The sequence below is a fragment of the Ranitomeya imitator genome, chromosome 2, assembly GCF_032444005.1.
Source record: "Ranitomeya imitator isolate aRanImi1 chromosome 2, aRanImi1.pri, whole genome shotgun sequence".
Classification (NCBI taxonomy): domain Eukaryota; kingdom Metazoa; phylum Chordata; class Amphibia; order Anura; family Dendrobatidae; genus Ranitomeya; species Ranitomeya imitator.
The window spans coordinates 177466657-177482808 of record NC_091283.1 but is presented as its reverse complement, the minus strand read 5'-3'; the positions used below and the strand labels follow the sequence as shown (position 1 = coordinate 177482808).

General features: G+C 45.9%; 2 protein-coding genes across 2 annotated transcripts in view; both read left to right on the top strand.

The window, feature by feature from the left end:
• The window catches only part of LOC138662448 (torsin-1A-like), a 28341-nt gene extending 19064 nt beyond the window's left edge, over nucleotides 1-9277 (top strand). Inside the window, exons 2-5 of the mRNA XM_069748106.1 lie at nucleotides 5734-5999; nucleotides 7198-7373; nucleotides 7738-7865; nucleotides 8166-9277. Of these exons, the coding sequence (XP_069604207.1) occupies nucleotides 5734-5999; nucleotides 7198-7373; nucleotides 7738-7865; nucleotides 8166-8410 (815 nt within the window). The 3' untranslated portion in view covers nucleotides 8411-9277. The remainder of the gene's footprint in view (nucleotides 1-5733; nucleotides 6000-7197; nucleotides 7374-7737; nucleotides 7866-8165) is intronic.
• LOC138662447 (torsin-1B-like) overlaps nucleotides 8656-16152 on the top strand; it is a 28620-nt gene continuing 21123 nt past the window's right edge. The window contains exon 1 of the mRNA XM_069748105.1: nucleotides 8656-8793. Coding sequence (XP_069604206.1) covers nucleotides 8778-8793 — 16 coding nt within the window. The 5' untranslated portion in view covers nucleotides 8656-8777. The remainder of the gene's footprint in view (nucleotides 8794-16152) is intronic.

Below are 16152 nucleotides of genomic sequence, written 5' to 3'. Positions count from 1 at the left end.
AGTCAGGCGAGGCGTTCTCTGATGCGCCCTCGGAGGATATTTCGGAGCTGGATTGGAACCAAATCGCTACCATGAGGGATATGGTTCAGAATCTCATTGGAGCGATAAATCATACCTGTGATATCAAGGATTCCGCTACGGAACCCGCAGATCAGGCGGTTTACTTTAGACAGGCTAAACCACCTTCCAGGTTTTTCGCTCCTCACCCGGAATTCAAGGAGATTATGACCAGAGAAAGGGAGAACCTGACCAGACGCTTTCAGAGAGGAAAGCGACTTGGCGTTTTATACCCCTTTTCTCCGGAGCTCACCACTAATTGGACGGCTTCCCCTTCGGTGGATCCTCCGGTTTCCAGACTGTCCACCAGCACAGTCCTTCCACTGTTCGGCGGAGCATCTCTAAAGGATTCTAAAGATAGTCATAGAATCTTTCGCGAAGTCAGCCTTTGAAGCGGCCTCAGCAAGTCTTTGCCCGACCTTTGCTTCCACTTGGGTTTCAAAATCAATATCCAAGTGGGCCAACAACTCCGTCAGGGCATTCTGGACGGGGCTCCACTCGGACAGCTGGAGGAACTTGCCAATCAGATTTCTCATGCAGGTGAATATCTGGTCTCCGCCTCCCTGGATGCCGCGTCTTGTGCGGCTCAGGCGTCCAGCAACGCGGTTGCCATCCACTGGACCGTTTGGCTTAAGGCCTGGCAGGCAGATTTGTCTTCTAAAAAGTCCCTTACCAGCCTGCCTTTTCAGGGGTCTCGTCTCTTTGGTTCTAAGCTGGACCAAATCATCAAGGACGCCATCGGGGGGCACAAGTTCTCTTCTTCCCCAGGCCAAACCTAGTCGTCCTCCAGACTTAGGACTGGAAGGTCCACCTCGGCATGACTCTCGGCAAGATCCCAAAACACCTCCCAGGCTGGGCGGCCGTCTCCTCCTCTTCAGGGACGTCTGGATCTCCTCAGTAGAGGACGCATGGGTCATGGAAGTTGTATCCTCGGGATACAAGATAGAGTTCGTTTCTCTTCCCCGGGATCGCTTCTTCGAATCCCGACCTCCAAGAGACTCTGCTCTAGTTTCGGGCTTCTTCGCATCCATCGCTTCTCTCCTCAAAGCCGGGGTAATCGTTCCCCTTCCAGAAAAAGAACGGTTCACAGGTTTCTATTTAAACCTTTTTGTGGTACCAGAAAAAGACGGCAAGGTGCGTCCCATTCTGGATCTCAAATTACTGAACAGGAGAGTTCGTCTGAAGCACTTTAGGATAGAATCCCTTCGTTCAGTAATTGCTTCCATGGAGGCTCAGGAATTTCTGTGTTCCATAGATATTCAGGACGCCTATCTCCATGTCCCGATATTCCCGGGACATCACCGATTCCTGCGCTTTGCGGTGCTCCATGTCCACTTTCAGTTCATCGCCCTGCCATTCGGGCTTGCAACCGCTCCAAGAGTTTTCACGAAGATCATGGCGGCGCTGATGGCTTTCTTGAGGGTCAGAGGCCTGGTTCTGTTTTCCATACCTCGACGACATCCTCATCAAGGCTCCATCCTTTTCTCACGCTCACGAAAGCCTATCCATCGTTCTCGACACCCTAGCCGTTTCGGGTGGCTGGTGAACCGGTAGAAGTCCTGCCTTATTTCTTATCAGCGCATCATCTTTCTGGGCATGCTCTTCGACACTCGTCAGACCAAGTCTTTCTTCCCGAAGACTAAGAGATCCATCCTTCGTCGGGACATATGCTTGCTCCAGGGTCGTTGGCCTCCCTCCTTCCGTTCGGCCATGAAGGTTATGGGGAGGATGGTAGCAACATTGGAAGAGATTCCCTTCGCCCAATTTCATTCACGACCTCTTCAGCAAGCAATTCTGTCCCAGGGGGACAGGTCAGTCTTCTCCCTGGATCGTCCGATCCGACTCTCTCTCCGGGCCAAGCGGTCTCTTAACTGGTGGCTGACGTCACCTCTCATCTCTCAGGGCAGGTCCTTCCTTCCAGTTCTCTGGCAGGTGGTGACAACGGACGCCAGCCTGCTCGGCTGGGGTGCGGTATTTCGCCACCTGACTGTTCGAGGCCGTTGGTTGGCACAGGAGTCATCTCTGCCGATCAATGTCCTCGAGATTCGTGCCTTTTTTCTGTTCCTCCGACACTGGGAAAGGATTCTCAAGGGCCTACCAATCCAAATCCAGACGGACAGCGCCACGGCTGTGGCTTATGTCAATCATCAGGGGGGGACTCGGAGCTCCTTGGCCCTTCTCGAGGTATCCAAGATCCTCCTCTGGGCAGAGGCAACAATTCCGGTGATATCCGCGGTGCATACCCCCGGCGTGGACAATTGGGCCGCCGACTTCCTCAGCTGCGAGGGCCTCGCGGCAGGAGAATGGTCCTTGCACCAGGAAGTCTTCCATCAGATTTGTCTTCGATGGGGGACTCCAGATGTGGACTTCACGGCATGTCGTACGAACAGGAAGGTTCCTCAGTTCGTCTCCAGGTCTCGCGATCCTCTTGCAGTGGGCATCGACGCTCTGGCCTTCCCTTGGTCACAGTTCGTGCTGCCCTACCTTTCCCACCCCTTCCATTACTTTCCAAACGGTTGAAGAAGATCAAAGCGGAAGGGGTGCCGGTCATTCTGATCGCCCCGGATTGGCCCAGGAGAGCTTGGTTCGCGGAGCTCGTCAATCTTCTCGCGGACGCTCCCCGGCGCCTTCCAGACAGGCCCGATCTGCTGTCTCCGGGTCCGATCTGCCACCCAAATTCTCGGTCGCTCAGTTTTATGGCGTGGCTGTTGAGACCGCAGTTTTAAGAGCGTCCGGCCTTTCGGACCGGGTGATTCTCACCATGATTCAAGCTCGGAAACCTTCGTCTTCCAGGATCTACTATCGTGCCTGGAAAGTTTACTTCCGTTGGTGCGAGTCCAACCGCGTTTCATCTATGTTCTTTTCCCCGCCTTCCGTTTTGGCCTTCCTTCAGGCAGGACTGGATTCTGGCCTGGCTCTTAGTTCCCTGAAGGGCCAGGTCTCGGCGCTTTCCATTCTTTTTCAGAAGACTTTAGCTTCCCGACCACAGGTTAAGACCTTCCTTCAACGAGTGGCCCACGCTGTCCCTTCGTACAGGGCCCCTGTGGATTCATGGGATTTAAACCTGGTGCTGGACGTTCTGATGGTTTCCCCCTTTGAGCCCCTGAGGGAGATTCACCTGTCAGTCCTATCTTGGAAGGTGGCCTTTCTTGTGAGGTGGCCATCACTTCTATCCGCCGCGTTTCCGAGTTGACGGCCTGTCTTGCCGTCCTCCGTTCTTGGTCATCCACCAGGACAAGGTGGTCCTCAGGCCTCTGCCTTCCTTCCTTCCTAAGGTGTTTTTCCACCTTCCACCTCAATGAGGACATCGTTCTACCTTCCTTTTGTCCAGCTCCCACTCATCCTCTGGAGCGATCGTTGAACAAGCTGGACCTCGTCAGGGCAGTGAGGATCTACCTGGATAGAACGTCCACTTTCCGGAAGACGGATTCTCTTTTCGTCATTCCTGATGTCCCGCGCAGAGGCAAACCGGCTTCTAAGGCGACTATTGCTCGCTGGATCAGAATGGCAATTCTGGAGGCTTACCGGGCCAAGAACAGAGTGCCCCCTCCTGGGATCAAGGCTCACTCTACCCGGGCAGTCGGCGCCTCCTGGGCGGTGCACCACAGGGCTTCCGCCCTACAGCTTTGTAAAGCGGCAACTTGGTCTTCCATCCACACGTTCGCCAAATTTTACAAGGTCCATACCTACGCTTCGGCGGACGCCAGCCTAGGCAGAATGATCTTGCAGGTGGCAGTGGTGAGTCCTCTGACTCGATGGAAGTCTGTTTTTCCCGCCCTAGGGACTGCTTTGGGACGTCCCATGGTTCCTGTGTCCCCCAATGAGAGGCGATAAAGAAAACAGGATTTTTGGTTGCTTACCGTAAAATCTGTTTCTTGGAGCCTCCATTGGGGGACACAGCTCCCTCCCAATGTTTCTCAGTTCCTGTTGTTCTATGTTCTATGACTGTTCTCACGTTTACAGTTCTCAAGTTTGTGGTTATGGTTTTTCAACCTTGTTATTTATCTCCTACTGCTTTCTCACTAACTGAAGCGTATAATGCCAGTCGGTGGGGTGTACACTGCAGAGGAGGAGCTAACTTTTTTTGTGCATAGTGTCAGCCTCCTAGTGGCAGCAGCATACACCCATGGTTCCTGTGTCCCCCAATGGAGGCTCCAAGAAACAGATTTTACGGTAAGCAACCAAAAATCCTGTTATTTCACCACAGTCACCCACAATTACTTTGTATTCGATAACCACATATATTTCCAGGAGACTGGTACAGCGATGGGACGTAAAATGGCACCAACATACAAATCTTTTCATGGGCAAGCTTGGAGGTGTCTTTCTGGCCTCTTGTCCCATGATGCCTATTACCGTTACATCGATGATATTTAATAATCTGGAGTCTAATCAACAGGAAGACCTTCCATCAACACTTTAATCAGTATCATCCCACCATCATCTTAACATTAAACTACTCTGGGACTGATATTCACTTTTTTGGACACCATCATTAAGTTACAGAACAGTTAAATAGATATATCCCTGTGCCAGAAGCCAATTGACCGCCCAACATACCTTAGATGGGAGAGTTTCCATCCAAACACATAAAAACTCTAGTCTACAGTCCGGCCATCAGATATGTTCCAACAGAGACAAACACCTTGGTGGCCTCAGAAAGACCTTTTCTGAATAAAGGCTACCATCCAAGAACAAATGAAAACCAGATTGCAAGAGCCACCAGAATATCAAGGAATCATCTCCTACATTATGAAACTAAACAAGAAAGCAACTGGGTGCCTCTAATAGTCACCTACAACCCAAACCTGGAGGAGCTAAGGGGAATTACAACCTTTAATACAAAAAGATGCTCGGTTACAATCCATTTTTCCAGGCCCCCCACTACTGTGTTTTAGGCAGCCCCCAAATCTAAGGAACATCATTGTCAGAAGTAAAAAAAAAAAAAAAAGTAAAACCTCCAGACCATGGACAAGATGAAGACGCCCAGGAACTTTCAGCTGCACCACATCTAATGTAGCGTACTTAAAGAGAATCCGTCAGCAGGATTTTACAATGTAAAGTACAGACTGGGCCACATTGGCGCTGTGATGCTAATTAAGATGGTACCTCAGGTGAAGAAATCCGTTTTGTAGCTTTTCTTTAATCTGTGTTTGAAGTTTCCTTGTATTGATATCTTCGTGCATCGGGCGGGCCTGTGGTTGGGGTCTTCAGCTTTGTTCCATCCCTTCTGCTGTCTCTGGGTGTCTCTTCTTTATTTAAAATTTTGCACCTGCACTAAAAAAAAAAATGGTCCATTTTGCTTTCTCTTATGCAAAAAAAATCCCATCCCAGAACTAACGTCTGAATGAGACCTTAGGCTGATTAGAGCGGGCAGAGTCTACCTCCGAGCTGTCCTACTGCCGGGAAATGTCCACGTCCCCGTACGTGCTCCTGGCAATATCAGCTGGAGATATAGCCACTTTCTTTAAAGGGATTGTCCATTTGTTAAGAAAGTCTAGCTGTGTTCTTTTATCTAAATACTTTACAACCTTTTAATTTCAAAGATTTCCTGATCTTCAGATTTCCAAAAATTGTCAGATTTCTTATTTTTATTGATTAAAAAAAAAAAAAAAAAAATCCGAATAATAATAATAATAATAAATCTATAACCTACTTCATGTTCTGATCTTCCAGCTCTGCAGTTGGACTTTGACAGCCATATATTCGGGCAGCATCTGGCCAAGCAGGTGATCCTTAAGGCTGTGCCTCGGTTCCTGAGCAATGAAAACCCTAAGAAACCCCTGGCGCTCTCTTTACACGGATGGACCGGGACGGGCAAGAACTATGTCAGCCAGATCCTGGTCAATCACATCTACTCGGAGCCCATGAGGAAGAAGTGCGTGCGTACGATTGTGGCCACATTTCACTTTCCACATGCCAATAAAATCCAGACATACAAGGTAATGGGCTGCATGGGATGTGGCATAGGTCTACCGTTCTGTGTATACAGCTCCTATGCAGACTTATTTGTATCCTTGACGACAGACTACAAACAATCCTTCAGTAGTCTGATCCTGCTGGCATGTGCTCCCCCTTCAATGATTACACAGGATCTGTCTGTAATGCTGGGGGGACAAAAACGGTAAGAGATTTCTACTCCTTCTATTTTAGGTTGTAAATTGGACACCCCTCTAAGAACCTCATTTCACATTGGCCTGGTTGTGTTAGGGGATTGCTATTTATGCATTTCTCTCATTCTTAACCCTTTAATGACTAGGCTCGGGAGCTAAGCCCGCTCCATACATGACTGATGCCCGCTGCACTATACAGCCTGCACCTGACTTCAGTCGCTGCCCTTTTACCCTTTAGATGCCGCTTTCATTTTCAGACAGTGGAATTTAAGCATTATATTGGGACAAAGGATCAAGCAATCACTGGTTCATGTCCCCTAAGGGGATTAAAAATATGTAAACAGTAGGTTAAAATAAATTTTTGTCACCTCCCTTGCCCAATCCAACAATGAAAAAAAAAAATGCATATTTGGTATCACCGCATCTATAATAGTATGTTTATAAATGATGATAATATTAAAAAATCTGAATATGAATTTAGTGCCGTCCTGACCTGGAGACTCATGTTGTCAGGTCCATCATACAGCAAATAAAACCCGAGAAACAATGATGGTGGTTTATTATTATTATTATTATTATTATTTATTATTATTATACATTTATATAGCGCCATTTATTCCATGGCGCTTTACATGTGAGAAGGGGCAAATATAGACAAGTACAATAAACATGAGTAAAAAACAAGGCACTTACAGGTACAGAAGGAGGGAGGACCCTGCCCGTGAGGGCTCACAGTCTGCAGGGGATGGGTGAGGATACACTAGGAGAGGGTAGACTTGGTCGTGTGGCGGTTTTTTTTTTTGTACCTTTTCATGCCATTTGACGTACTTTTTTTTTTTTCTCTCATTACTTGGTAAATGGTGTAATGAAAACTACAAATCGTCCTAAAAAACAAAACATAAACGGGCCTTTGTATGGTAAGAATGAAGTGCAAAAATGGCCATGTCTTTGAAAGGGGGAAAAAAACCCTTTTTTTTTTTTTTTTTTTTTTTTGTGCACTGACCGTCTCCTCTCCTCCTCCGTACAGGACCAGTTACAGGCTTTGGTGAAAGACTCGGTGAAGGGCTGCGAGCGCTCTGTCTTCATCTTCGATGAGATTGATAAAATGCACCCCGGCCTGATTGACGCCATCAAGCCTTTCCTGGATTACTACGAGCACGTGGATGGAGTATCGTACAGGAAGGCCATGTTCATTTTCCTCAGGTGAATGTCTATATCCCTACTTTACTTCTAAACAAAACCCTGCTCCGATCTCAATTGGAAAACCCCTTTAAGTCCCAAACAGGCCTAACTCTTAAAGGAGTTATCTATTACCATTCACGTCCACATCAGAGGCTGATAATATCTCCCACCAACGATGCACCAAGGGCCTGTGCTTGGTTTGAACAGCCATTTTGGGCAGACAGATTCCCTTAAAGGACCCTAGTAGTATTAAAATCAGTCAAAGCCTATTGATTTTTATGGGTTATATATATATATATATATATATATATATATATATATATATATATATATATATATATATATATATATATATATTTTCTTCCCTGTATGTTTTATATACCAGTAATGCCGGAGGAGAGAAGATCACAGAATTATCTCTAAAGTTCTGGAGAGCTGGAAGAAATAGAGAGGAAATCAAATTATCTGACGTAGAAAGAGATGTATATTTGTCTGCGTTCAACAAGAAAGACAGTGAGTATGACGTGTGACCCAGAAGCAAGATTTCACTTTCTAATCCAGGCCTTCAGGAAGAGAGATTAGCGGGTTGTCTTCTATGTCTGGCATCCAGCTGGAAAGGATATGTGGGAGGAGTTTGGCGACCTGCTGTCTGTCAGTTACCTGATCTCAGCCAATCGTGATGAGTGGGAGTGTTTTCAGCATTGTGGGCGGACAGCAGCTGACTGTCCTCTTCAGCTGAATGCCATAAAATAATATTTATGTATTTTTTGTAATGGTATTGTTACTAAGTCTCCCATCCGTCTCTGCTTTTAGGTGGTTACTGGCACAGCAGCCTGATAGATAAAAACCTGATTGACGTCTTTGTGCCGTTCTTCCCCATGGAGTTCCAGCATGTGAAGCTGTGCGTGAAGGCGGAGCTGGAACGTCGCGGCTTTGTGGCGGATGAAGAGACCATGGTTGCCATCACCAAAGACATGACCTATTACCCCTCTGGGGAAAAAGTTTACTCTGTAAAGGGCTGCAAAACTGTGTCCACCAAGCTGGATCTTTTCCTATGACGTATGCATCCCTCAGACTGGCGGCCTCCGCTCCTTGCCCTACGAGCCGGGCAGCGGTCTGTTTTTCCCGCCTTCTGAATGAACTCGTTAGACACATACCCTGTGGCCTTCGGCGTCCTGTATCGGACGTAAACTTTGGGCGCAGACCCCCAGGCAATGGTCTGCCAGTTTTTACAGTAAGATAATCACTTTGATGAAGACGATGTATATATTATGTCATGATGGACCCGATTTCTACGTGAAGAATTAATAATTATCTACATGAATTAGTGTTTTCATCCACGTCTGCTGCGTCTCGTCTAAGTCATTGGTCCGCCAACCTATCGCTTTACGGCTGTTGCAAAACTACAACTCCTAGCATGCCCTGATGGCCTCCAGACCAGGTATATAGCACCATGTCACAGCTGGGGTTAGGACTGTCATAAACCACCATGAGAGCAGAGATCCCAACGTTCAGTGTGTGAATGGAGAGGTACTGAGCATGTGCGGACCCCTGTGTACAGGACTGGGGTCCCAGGTCCTCACTGCCGCTGCAGGAAGAGAAGTTGGTCATCTCGTGACCCCGGTGGGTAAATCCTGTGAGCGGTGACGTAAGGAAACGGCGAACAGAGCGGTGTGCGTGACCAATGATGTATCAGACAGTGCTTTTAGAAAATTAGTCCTGGTGATTTTGTAAACCTTTTCTGTGCTCCCTGATTGGGTTTCATGACTGTTCAGTGACTTCCTTTTCAGACACTTTCTCAGATGTATTATTTACAGTAAATGGGTATCTGGATGCAAACGTAATGGCACTGGTTAGCTTAAAGGGATATGACAGTTTTAACAAATTAAAGGTAATGTGCCATCAGAAAATGACCTATTGTTTAACCCCTTTCTGACATTGGACGTATTATTCCGTCCATGTGGGGTGGGCCCTAATTCCCAAGGAAGGAATAGTACATCCAGCGCGATTGGCCGCGCTCACGGGGGGAGCGCGGCCGATTGTCAGCTGCCTATCGCAGCTGACATCCGGCACTATGTGCCAGGAGCGGTCACGGACCGCCCCCGGCACATTAACCCTGGCACACTGCGATAAAACATGATCGCGGTGTGCCGGCGGTATAGGGAAGCATCGCGCAGGGAGGGGGCTCCCTGCGGGCTTCCCTGAGACCCCCGCAGCAACGCGATGTGATCGCGTTGCTGCGAGGGTCTCTTACCTCCTCCTCCTTGCAGGCCCGGATCCAAGATGGCCGCGGCATCCGGGTCCTGCAGGGAGGTGGCTTCACTGCGCCTGCTCAGAGCAGGCGACGGGAAGCATAAGAAAAGTGCACGTCAGATCGCTGATCTGACACAGTGCACAGCAAAGTGTCAGAACAGCGATCTTACACTATAACATGATGTCCCCCACCCCCTCCCCCTTTCCCGGGGCAATGTTATAGTGTAAAAAATAAAATAATCCAATGTGTAAAAAAAATTTTTTTTAAATCCCCTCACCCCCCCAAAGAAAAAATATTGTTCCTATAAATACATTTCTTTATCTAAATTAAAAAAAAAAACAAACAATAAAAGCACACATATTTAGTATCGCCGCGTCCGTAACGACCCCACCTATAAAACTATATCACTAGTTAACCCCTTCAGTGAACACCGTAAAAAAAAAAAGAGGCAAAAAACAAAGCTTTATTATCATACCGCCAAATTAAAAGTGGAATAACACGCGATCCAAAAGACGGATATAAATAACCATGGTACCGCTGAAAACGTCATCTTGTCCTGCAAAAAACGAGCCGCCATACAGCATCATCAGCAAAAAATTAAAAAAGGTATAGTCCTCAGAATAAAGCGATGCAAAAATAATTATTTTTTTTCTATAAAATAGTTTTTGTCGTATAAAAGCGCCAAAACATAAAAAAATGATATAAATGAGGTATCGCTGTAATCGTACTGACCCGAAGAATAAAACTGCTTTATCAATTTTACCAAACGCGGAACGGTATAAACGCCTCCCCCAAAAGAAATTCATGAATAGCTGGTTTTTGGTCATTCTGCCTCACAAAAATCGGAATAAAAAGCGATCAAAAAATGTCACGTGCCCGAAAATGTTACCAATAAAAACGTCAACTCGTCCCGCAAAAAACAAGACCTCACATGACTCTGTGGACCAAAATATGGAAAAATTATAGCTCTCAAAATGTGGTAACGCAAAAAATTTTTTTTGCAATAAAAAGCGTCTTTCAGTGTGTGACGGCTGCCAATCATAAAAATCCCCTAAAAAAAAACGCTATAAAAGTAAATCAAACCCCCCTTCATTACCCCCTTAGTTAGGGAAAAATTAAAAAAATGTATTTATTTCCATTTTCCCGCTAGGGCTAGGGTTAGGCTAGGGTTAAGGCTACAGTTAGGTTTGGGGCTACAGTTAGGGTTTGGATTACATTTACCGTTGGGATTAGGGTTTCAGTTATAATTGGGGGGTTTCCACTGTTTAGACACATCAGGGGCTCTTCAAACGCGACATGGCGTCCAATCTCAATTCCAGTCAATTCTGGGTTGAAAAAGTAAAACAGTGCTCCTTCCCTTCCGAGCTCTCCCGTGTGCCCAAACAGGGGTTTACCCCAACATATGGGGTATCAGCGTACTCAGGACACATTGGACAACAACTTTTGGGGTCCAATTTCTCCTGTTACCCTTGGGAAAATACAAAACTGGGGGCTAAAAAATAATTTTTGTGGAAAAAAAAATATTTTTTATTTGCACGGCTCTGCGTTATAAACTGTAGTGAAAAACTTGGGGTTCAAAGCTGTCACAACACATCTAGATAAGTTCCTTGAGGGGTCTAGTTTCCAGTATGGGGTCACTTGTGGGGGGTTTCTACTGTTTAGGTACATTAGGGGCTCTGCAATGTGACGCCTGCAGACCATTCCATCCAAGGCCAGTGTCGCACTATCAGTATTTGGTCAGTATTTTACATCAGTATTTGTAGCCAAAACCAGGAGTGGAACAATTAGAGGAAAAGTATAATAGAAACATATGCTCCACTTCTGTATTTATCACCCGCTCCTGGTTTTGGCTACAAATACTGATGTAAAATACTGACCAAATACTGATAGTGTAACGGCAGCCTAAGTCTGCATTCCAAATGGCGCTCCTTCCCTTCCGAGCTCTGCCATGTGCCCAAACGGTGGTTCCCCCCCACATATGGTGTATCAGCGTACTCAGGACAAATTGGACAACAACTTTTGGGGTCCAATTTCTCCTGTTACCCTTGGAAAAATACAAAACTTCGGGCTAAAAAATAATGTTTGTGGGAAAAAAGTTTTTTTTTATTTTTACGGCTTTGCATTATAAACTTCTGTGAAGCACTTGGTGGGTCAAAGTGCTCACCACACCTCTAGATAAGTTCCTTAGGGGGTCTACTTTCCAAAATGGTGTCACTTGTGGGGGGTTTCAATGTTTAGGCACATCAGTGGCTCTCCAAACGCAACATGGCGTCCAATCTCAATTCCAGTCAATTTTGCATTGAAAAGTCAAACTGCACTCCTTCGCTTCCAAGCTCTGTCATGCGCCCAAACAGTGGTTTACCCCTACATATCGGGTATCGGGGTACTCAGGACAAATTGTACAACAACTTTTGGGTCCATTTTCTCCTGTTACTCTTGGTTAAATAAAACAAATTGGAGCTGAAGTAAATTTTTTGTGAAAAAAAAAGTTAAATGTTAATTTTTATTTAAACATTCCAAAAATTCCTGTGACACACCTGAAGGGTTAATAAACTTATTGAATGTGATTTTGAGCACCTTGAGGGGTGCAATTTTTAGAATGGTGTCACACTTGGGTATTTTCTATCATATAGACCCCTCAAAATGACTTCAAATGAGATGTGGTCCCTAAAAAAAAAAAAAAAATGGTGTTGTAAAAATGAGAAATTGCTGGTCAACTTTTAACCCTTATAACTCCCTAACAAAAAAAATTTTTGGTTCCAAAATTGTGCTGATGTAAAATAGACATGTGGGAAATGTTACTTATTAAGTATTTTGTGTGATATATCTATGTGATTTAATTGCATAAAAATTCAAAGTTTGAAAACTGTGAAATTTTCGAAATTTTCGCTAAATTTCCGTTTTTTTCACAAATAAACGCAGGTATTATCAAAGAAATTTTACCACTATTATGAAGTACAATATGTCACGAGAAAACATTGTCAGAATCACTGGGATCCGTTGAAGCGTTCCAGAGTTATAACCTCATAAAGGCACAGTGGTCAGAATTGTAAAAATTGGCCTGGTCATTAACGTGCAAACCACCCTTGGAGGTAAAGGGGTTAAAAAAAAAATTCTTGCCACCAGGCCTAGTACTAGACCACTACTTCCTGTTCTTCACAAGGACCTTTGCAGCAATAGACAGACTTAGACCCTGTTAGGTTGTATAAAGGTGTCATCTGAGCATGCTCTAATCTGAGCAAAGATCCTTGTACAGGAGGAGGAGGTGAGCTGTGTCATCACATTGTGAATGATAGATCCTGTGTTATCAGTCAGTGTACAGGAGGGAGGAGGAGGTGAGCTGTGACATCACTTATTGTGAATGGTGGGTGCTTTACTTTCTACTGTATACAGAGGAAACATTTTATTGTAATCCTTTCTGTGATTCTGTACAGAATAGGAAGTATGAATCTCGTATAAGGACTAGTGGCAAGGGTGAAGATTGCAAGATATATTGCTGAAACTGCGATACTTTATATCTAATAAGTTGCCCCTATCAGAACATATCAGGGACCAGCTCAACAAAGGACAAGGTTTCCTGTGTCTTTACATCATCGGCGCTGTGTGTGTGAAGCTGGTCGGCTGACCACGCTGATGCATAGCCAGAGAAAAGTGCTGGCTGACTGCACGTTTAAATGGAATATGTCAGCAGGTTTCTTTACGCAATCTGAGAGCAGCACGATGTAGGGGATGAGACCCTGATTCCATCATTCATTCAAGGTCATTTACTAAGCTGTGTTGGTGTTTCATTATAATCAGAGTTTTATCAGCAGGAGATTATCACTACAGAACAAGGTGTCTCGTGCCTCCTGTTCCGACCAGAGATTAGTAGAGTTCTGTATAATGCGTGCACAGGCTGCTTTCTGTGTACAATCAGTAGTGTGGGTGGGGTTATACCCAGCTCAGCATTCAGAGCTCTGCTGGAGCTGTAGCAGAGAAAATGGAGATTCTAGCAGAACTGCTGCACCCAGTAACCTAAGTGATACATTACTAGAATCAATCAGGGTCTCTGCACCTCCATTATGTTGTCAGATTATAGAGCAAAGCCTGCTGATAGATTTCCTTTAAATAGTAAGCCAACTTCCCATTAAGGCCATGTTTAGTATTTGGTCAGTATTTTACATTACACTTTTTCCCTCTCATTATTCCTCTTCTGGTTTTGGCTTACAGATGCTGATGTAAAATACTGAATGTGTGAACATGGCCTTAACCTGATGCACAGATTTGAAGGTGGCTGGTTTAGTTATTAAAATGAGCTGTCAGCCAGCCCCCTTCACACACAGCTCTGATGATTCTCTGGCACATGAAAGGAATTGCCAAAATCCCTTAGCCTGCTTGCTGATTGTTTCCAGGAAGTATGTATGGTTTAATAAACTACAAAGAGGAAAACCAAAAATATTAGGTTAATAGGTTGACAGTCACCTTGTATCCGGTGTTTATTAAAGGTTGGGCACCATTACTTTCTCGGCTTTCATATGTCCTTCCCTCCTTGCTTTCATATTATTTTAAGAACAAAAATATATAGTTCTATTTTTTTTAATTTCACCAGACATTTCCAGATTTTTGTTTTGTATGTTATAAAATAATTAAAAAAAAATCTTTTTTAAAAAAAAATGTAGGCTGTGAATGTAACAGTGTAATAAGATTTCCCATTCACAAGAAATAAATTATGTCAGCCGATGTTGTTACTCGGCCATTACGTACAGCCAGGCTGGATACAGTAATGTGTACTCTGGCTATTATAAGAGCATACGTGGGCCTAGCTATAGGGTCTGGCCCGTCTGCCCCATAGGAGAGCGGTGTTGTATACAGTACATGGGGCCGGCAGATTTTTTTTTATTTGGGGTTCAGGCCTCGGCGTGCAAAACAGTGAAGCAATCATGTGACACCTGGCCGCGTTCAGTCCGCCAGTCCTTTGTAGCTGCTCCATTGGTGGATCCCCACTTTATGGAAAACTGAGGGTTCTTGTAGTTTCCAAACGTTCCATTTGAAAAATAATGTGTATATCACACAGGCACCACTAAAGGAGGGCCTCGTTCCTCAGATCTCACCTCCTCTTCCCCGTATGTACTGTATATACAGTATGGGAAAAATGTATTTTTTACACACTGAACGGGAAACCACTGGGTAAATCTGACAGGGAGAAGGACTTGGGGATCCTAGTTAATGATAAACTTACCTGGAGCAGCCAGTGCCAGGCAGCAGCTGCCAAGGCAAACAGGATCATGGGGTGCATTAAAAGAGGTCTGGATACACATGATGAGAGCATTATACTGCCTCTGTACAAATCCCTAGTTAGACCGCACATGGAGTACTGTGTCCAGTTTTGGGCACCGGTGCTCAGGAAGGATATAATGGAACTAGAGAGAGTACAAAGGAGGGCAACAAAATTAATAAAGGGGATGGGAGAACTACAATACCCAGATAGATTAGCGAAATTAGGATTATTTAGTCTAGAAAAAAGACGACTGAGGGGCGATCTAATAACCATGTATAAGTACCGTATTTTTCGCTTTGTAAGACGCTCCGGATTATAAGACGCACCCCAAATTTTGAGGAGAAAAATAGGAAAAAACTATTTTTTAATAAATTGGTGGGGCGTCTTATAATCCATGCGTCTTATTACTTACCAGGGGTTGTGGTTGTGGTGGATCAGGGTCCCAGGCTCGTTGCCGGAGGCAGGAGTGGAGCATTGCTGCAGGCTGGGATGAGGGGGTCTGCAGGGGGCTCCTGTGCTGCAGGGGGGCTCCTGTGCTGCAGCCTGGGATGAGGGGTCTGCAGGGGGCTCCTTTGCTGCAGGCTGGGATGAGGGGTCTGCAGGGGGCTCCTTTGCTGCAGGCTGGGATGAGGGGTCTGCAGGGGGCTCCTGTGCTGTAGGGCTGTCTCCGGTGCTGCGGGGGGCTCTGGCGACATTTTGTGAAAGACCAGAGCCCCCCGGCAGTTCTTCCATGCGTTCCAGTATGACTAATTCCGGGAAAATGGCCGCCGGAATCTCGAGAGATGAGATCTCAGCGCTGAAATCTCATCTCCCGAGATTCCGGCGGCCATTTTCCCGGAGTCAGTCATACTGGAACTAACTCCGGGAAAATGGCCGCCGGAATCTCGAGAGATGAGATCTCAGCGCTGAAATCTCATCTCCCGAGATTCCGGCGGCCATTTTCCCGGAATTAGTCATACTGGAACGCATGGAAGAACTGCCGGGGGGCTCTGGTCTTTCACAATATGTCGCCAGAGCCCCCCGCAGCACCGGAGCCTTCAGCATCACCCGGGGCAGCAGCGGACAACCCCGGCAGTGGCGGCGGACGACAGCGGCGGCAGGCGGTAGCGGCGGCGGACACCCCCTCCTCCCAGCCTGTAATGGTAAGCGGTATATCCGCTTTGTTAGACGCACCCACATTTCCCCCCCAAATTTGGGGGAAATAAAGTGCGTCTTACAAAGCGGAAAATACGGTATATAAGGGGACAATACAAATTTTACCCTTCGCCACGACAGCACCCCACATGAGA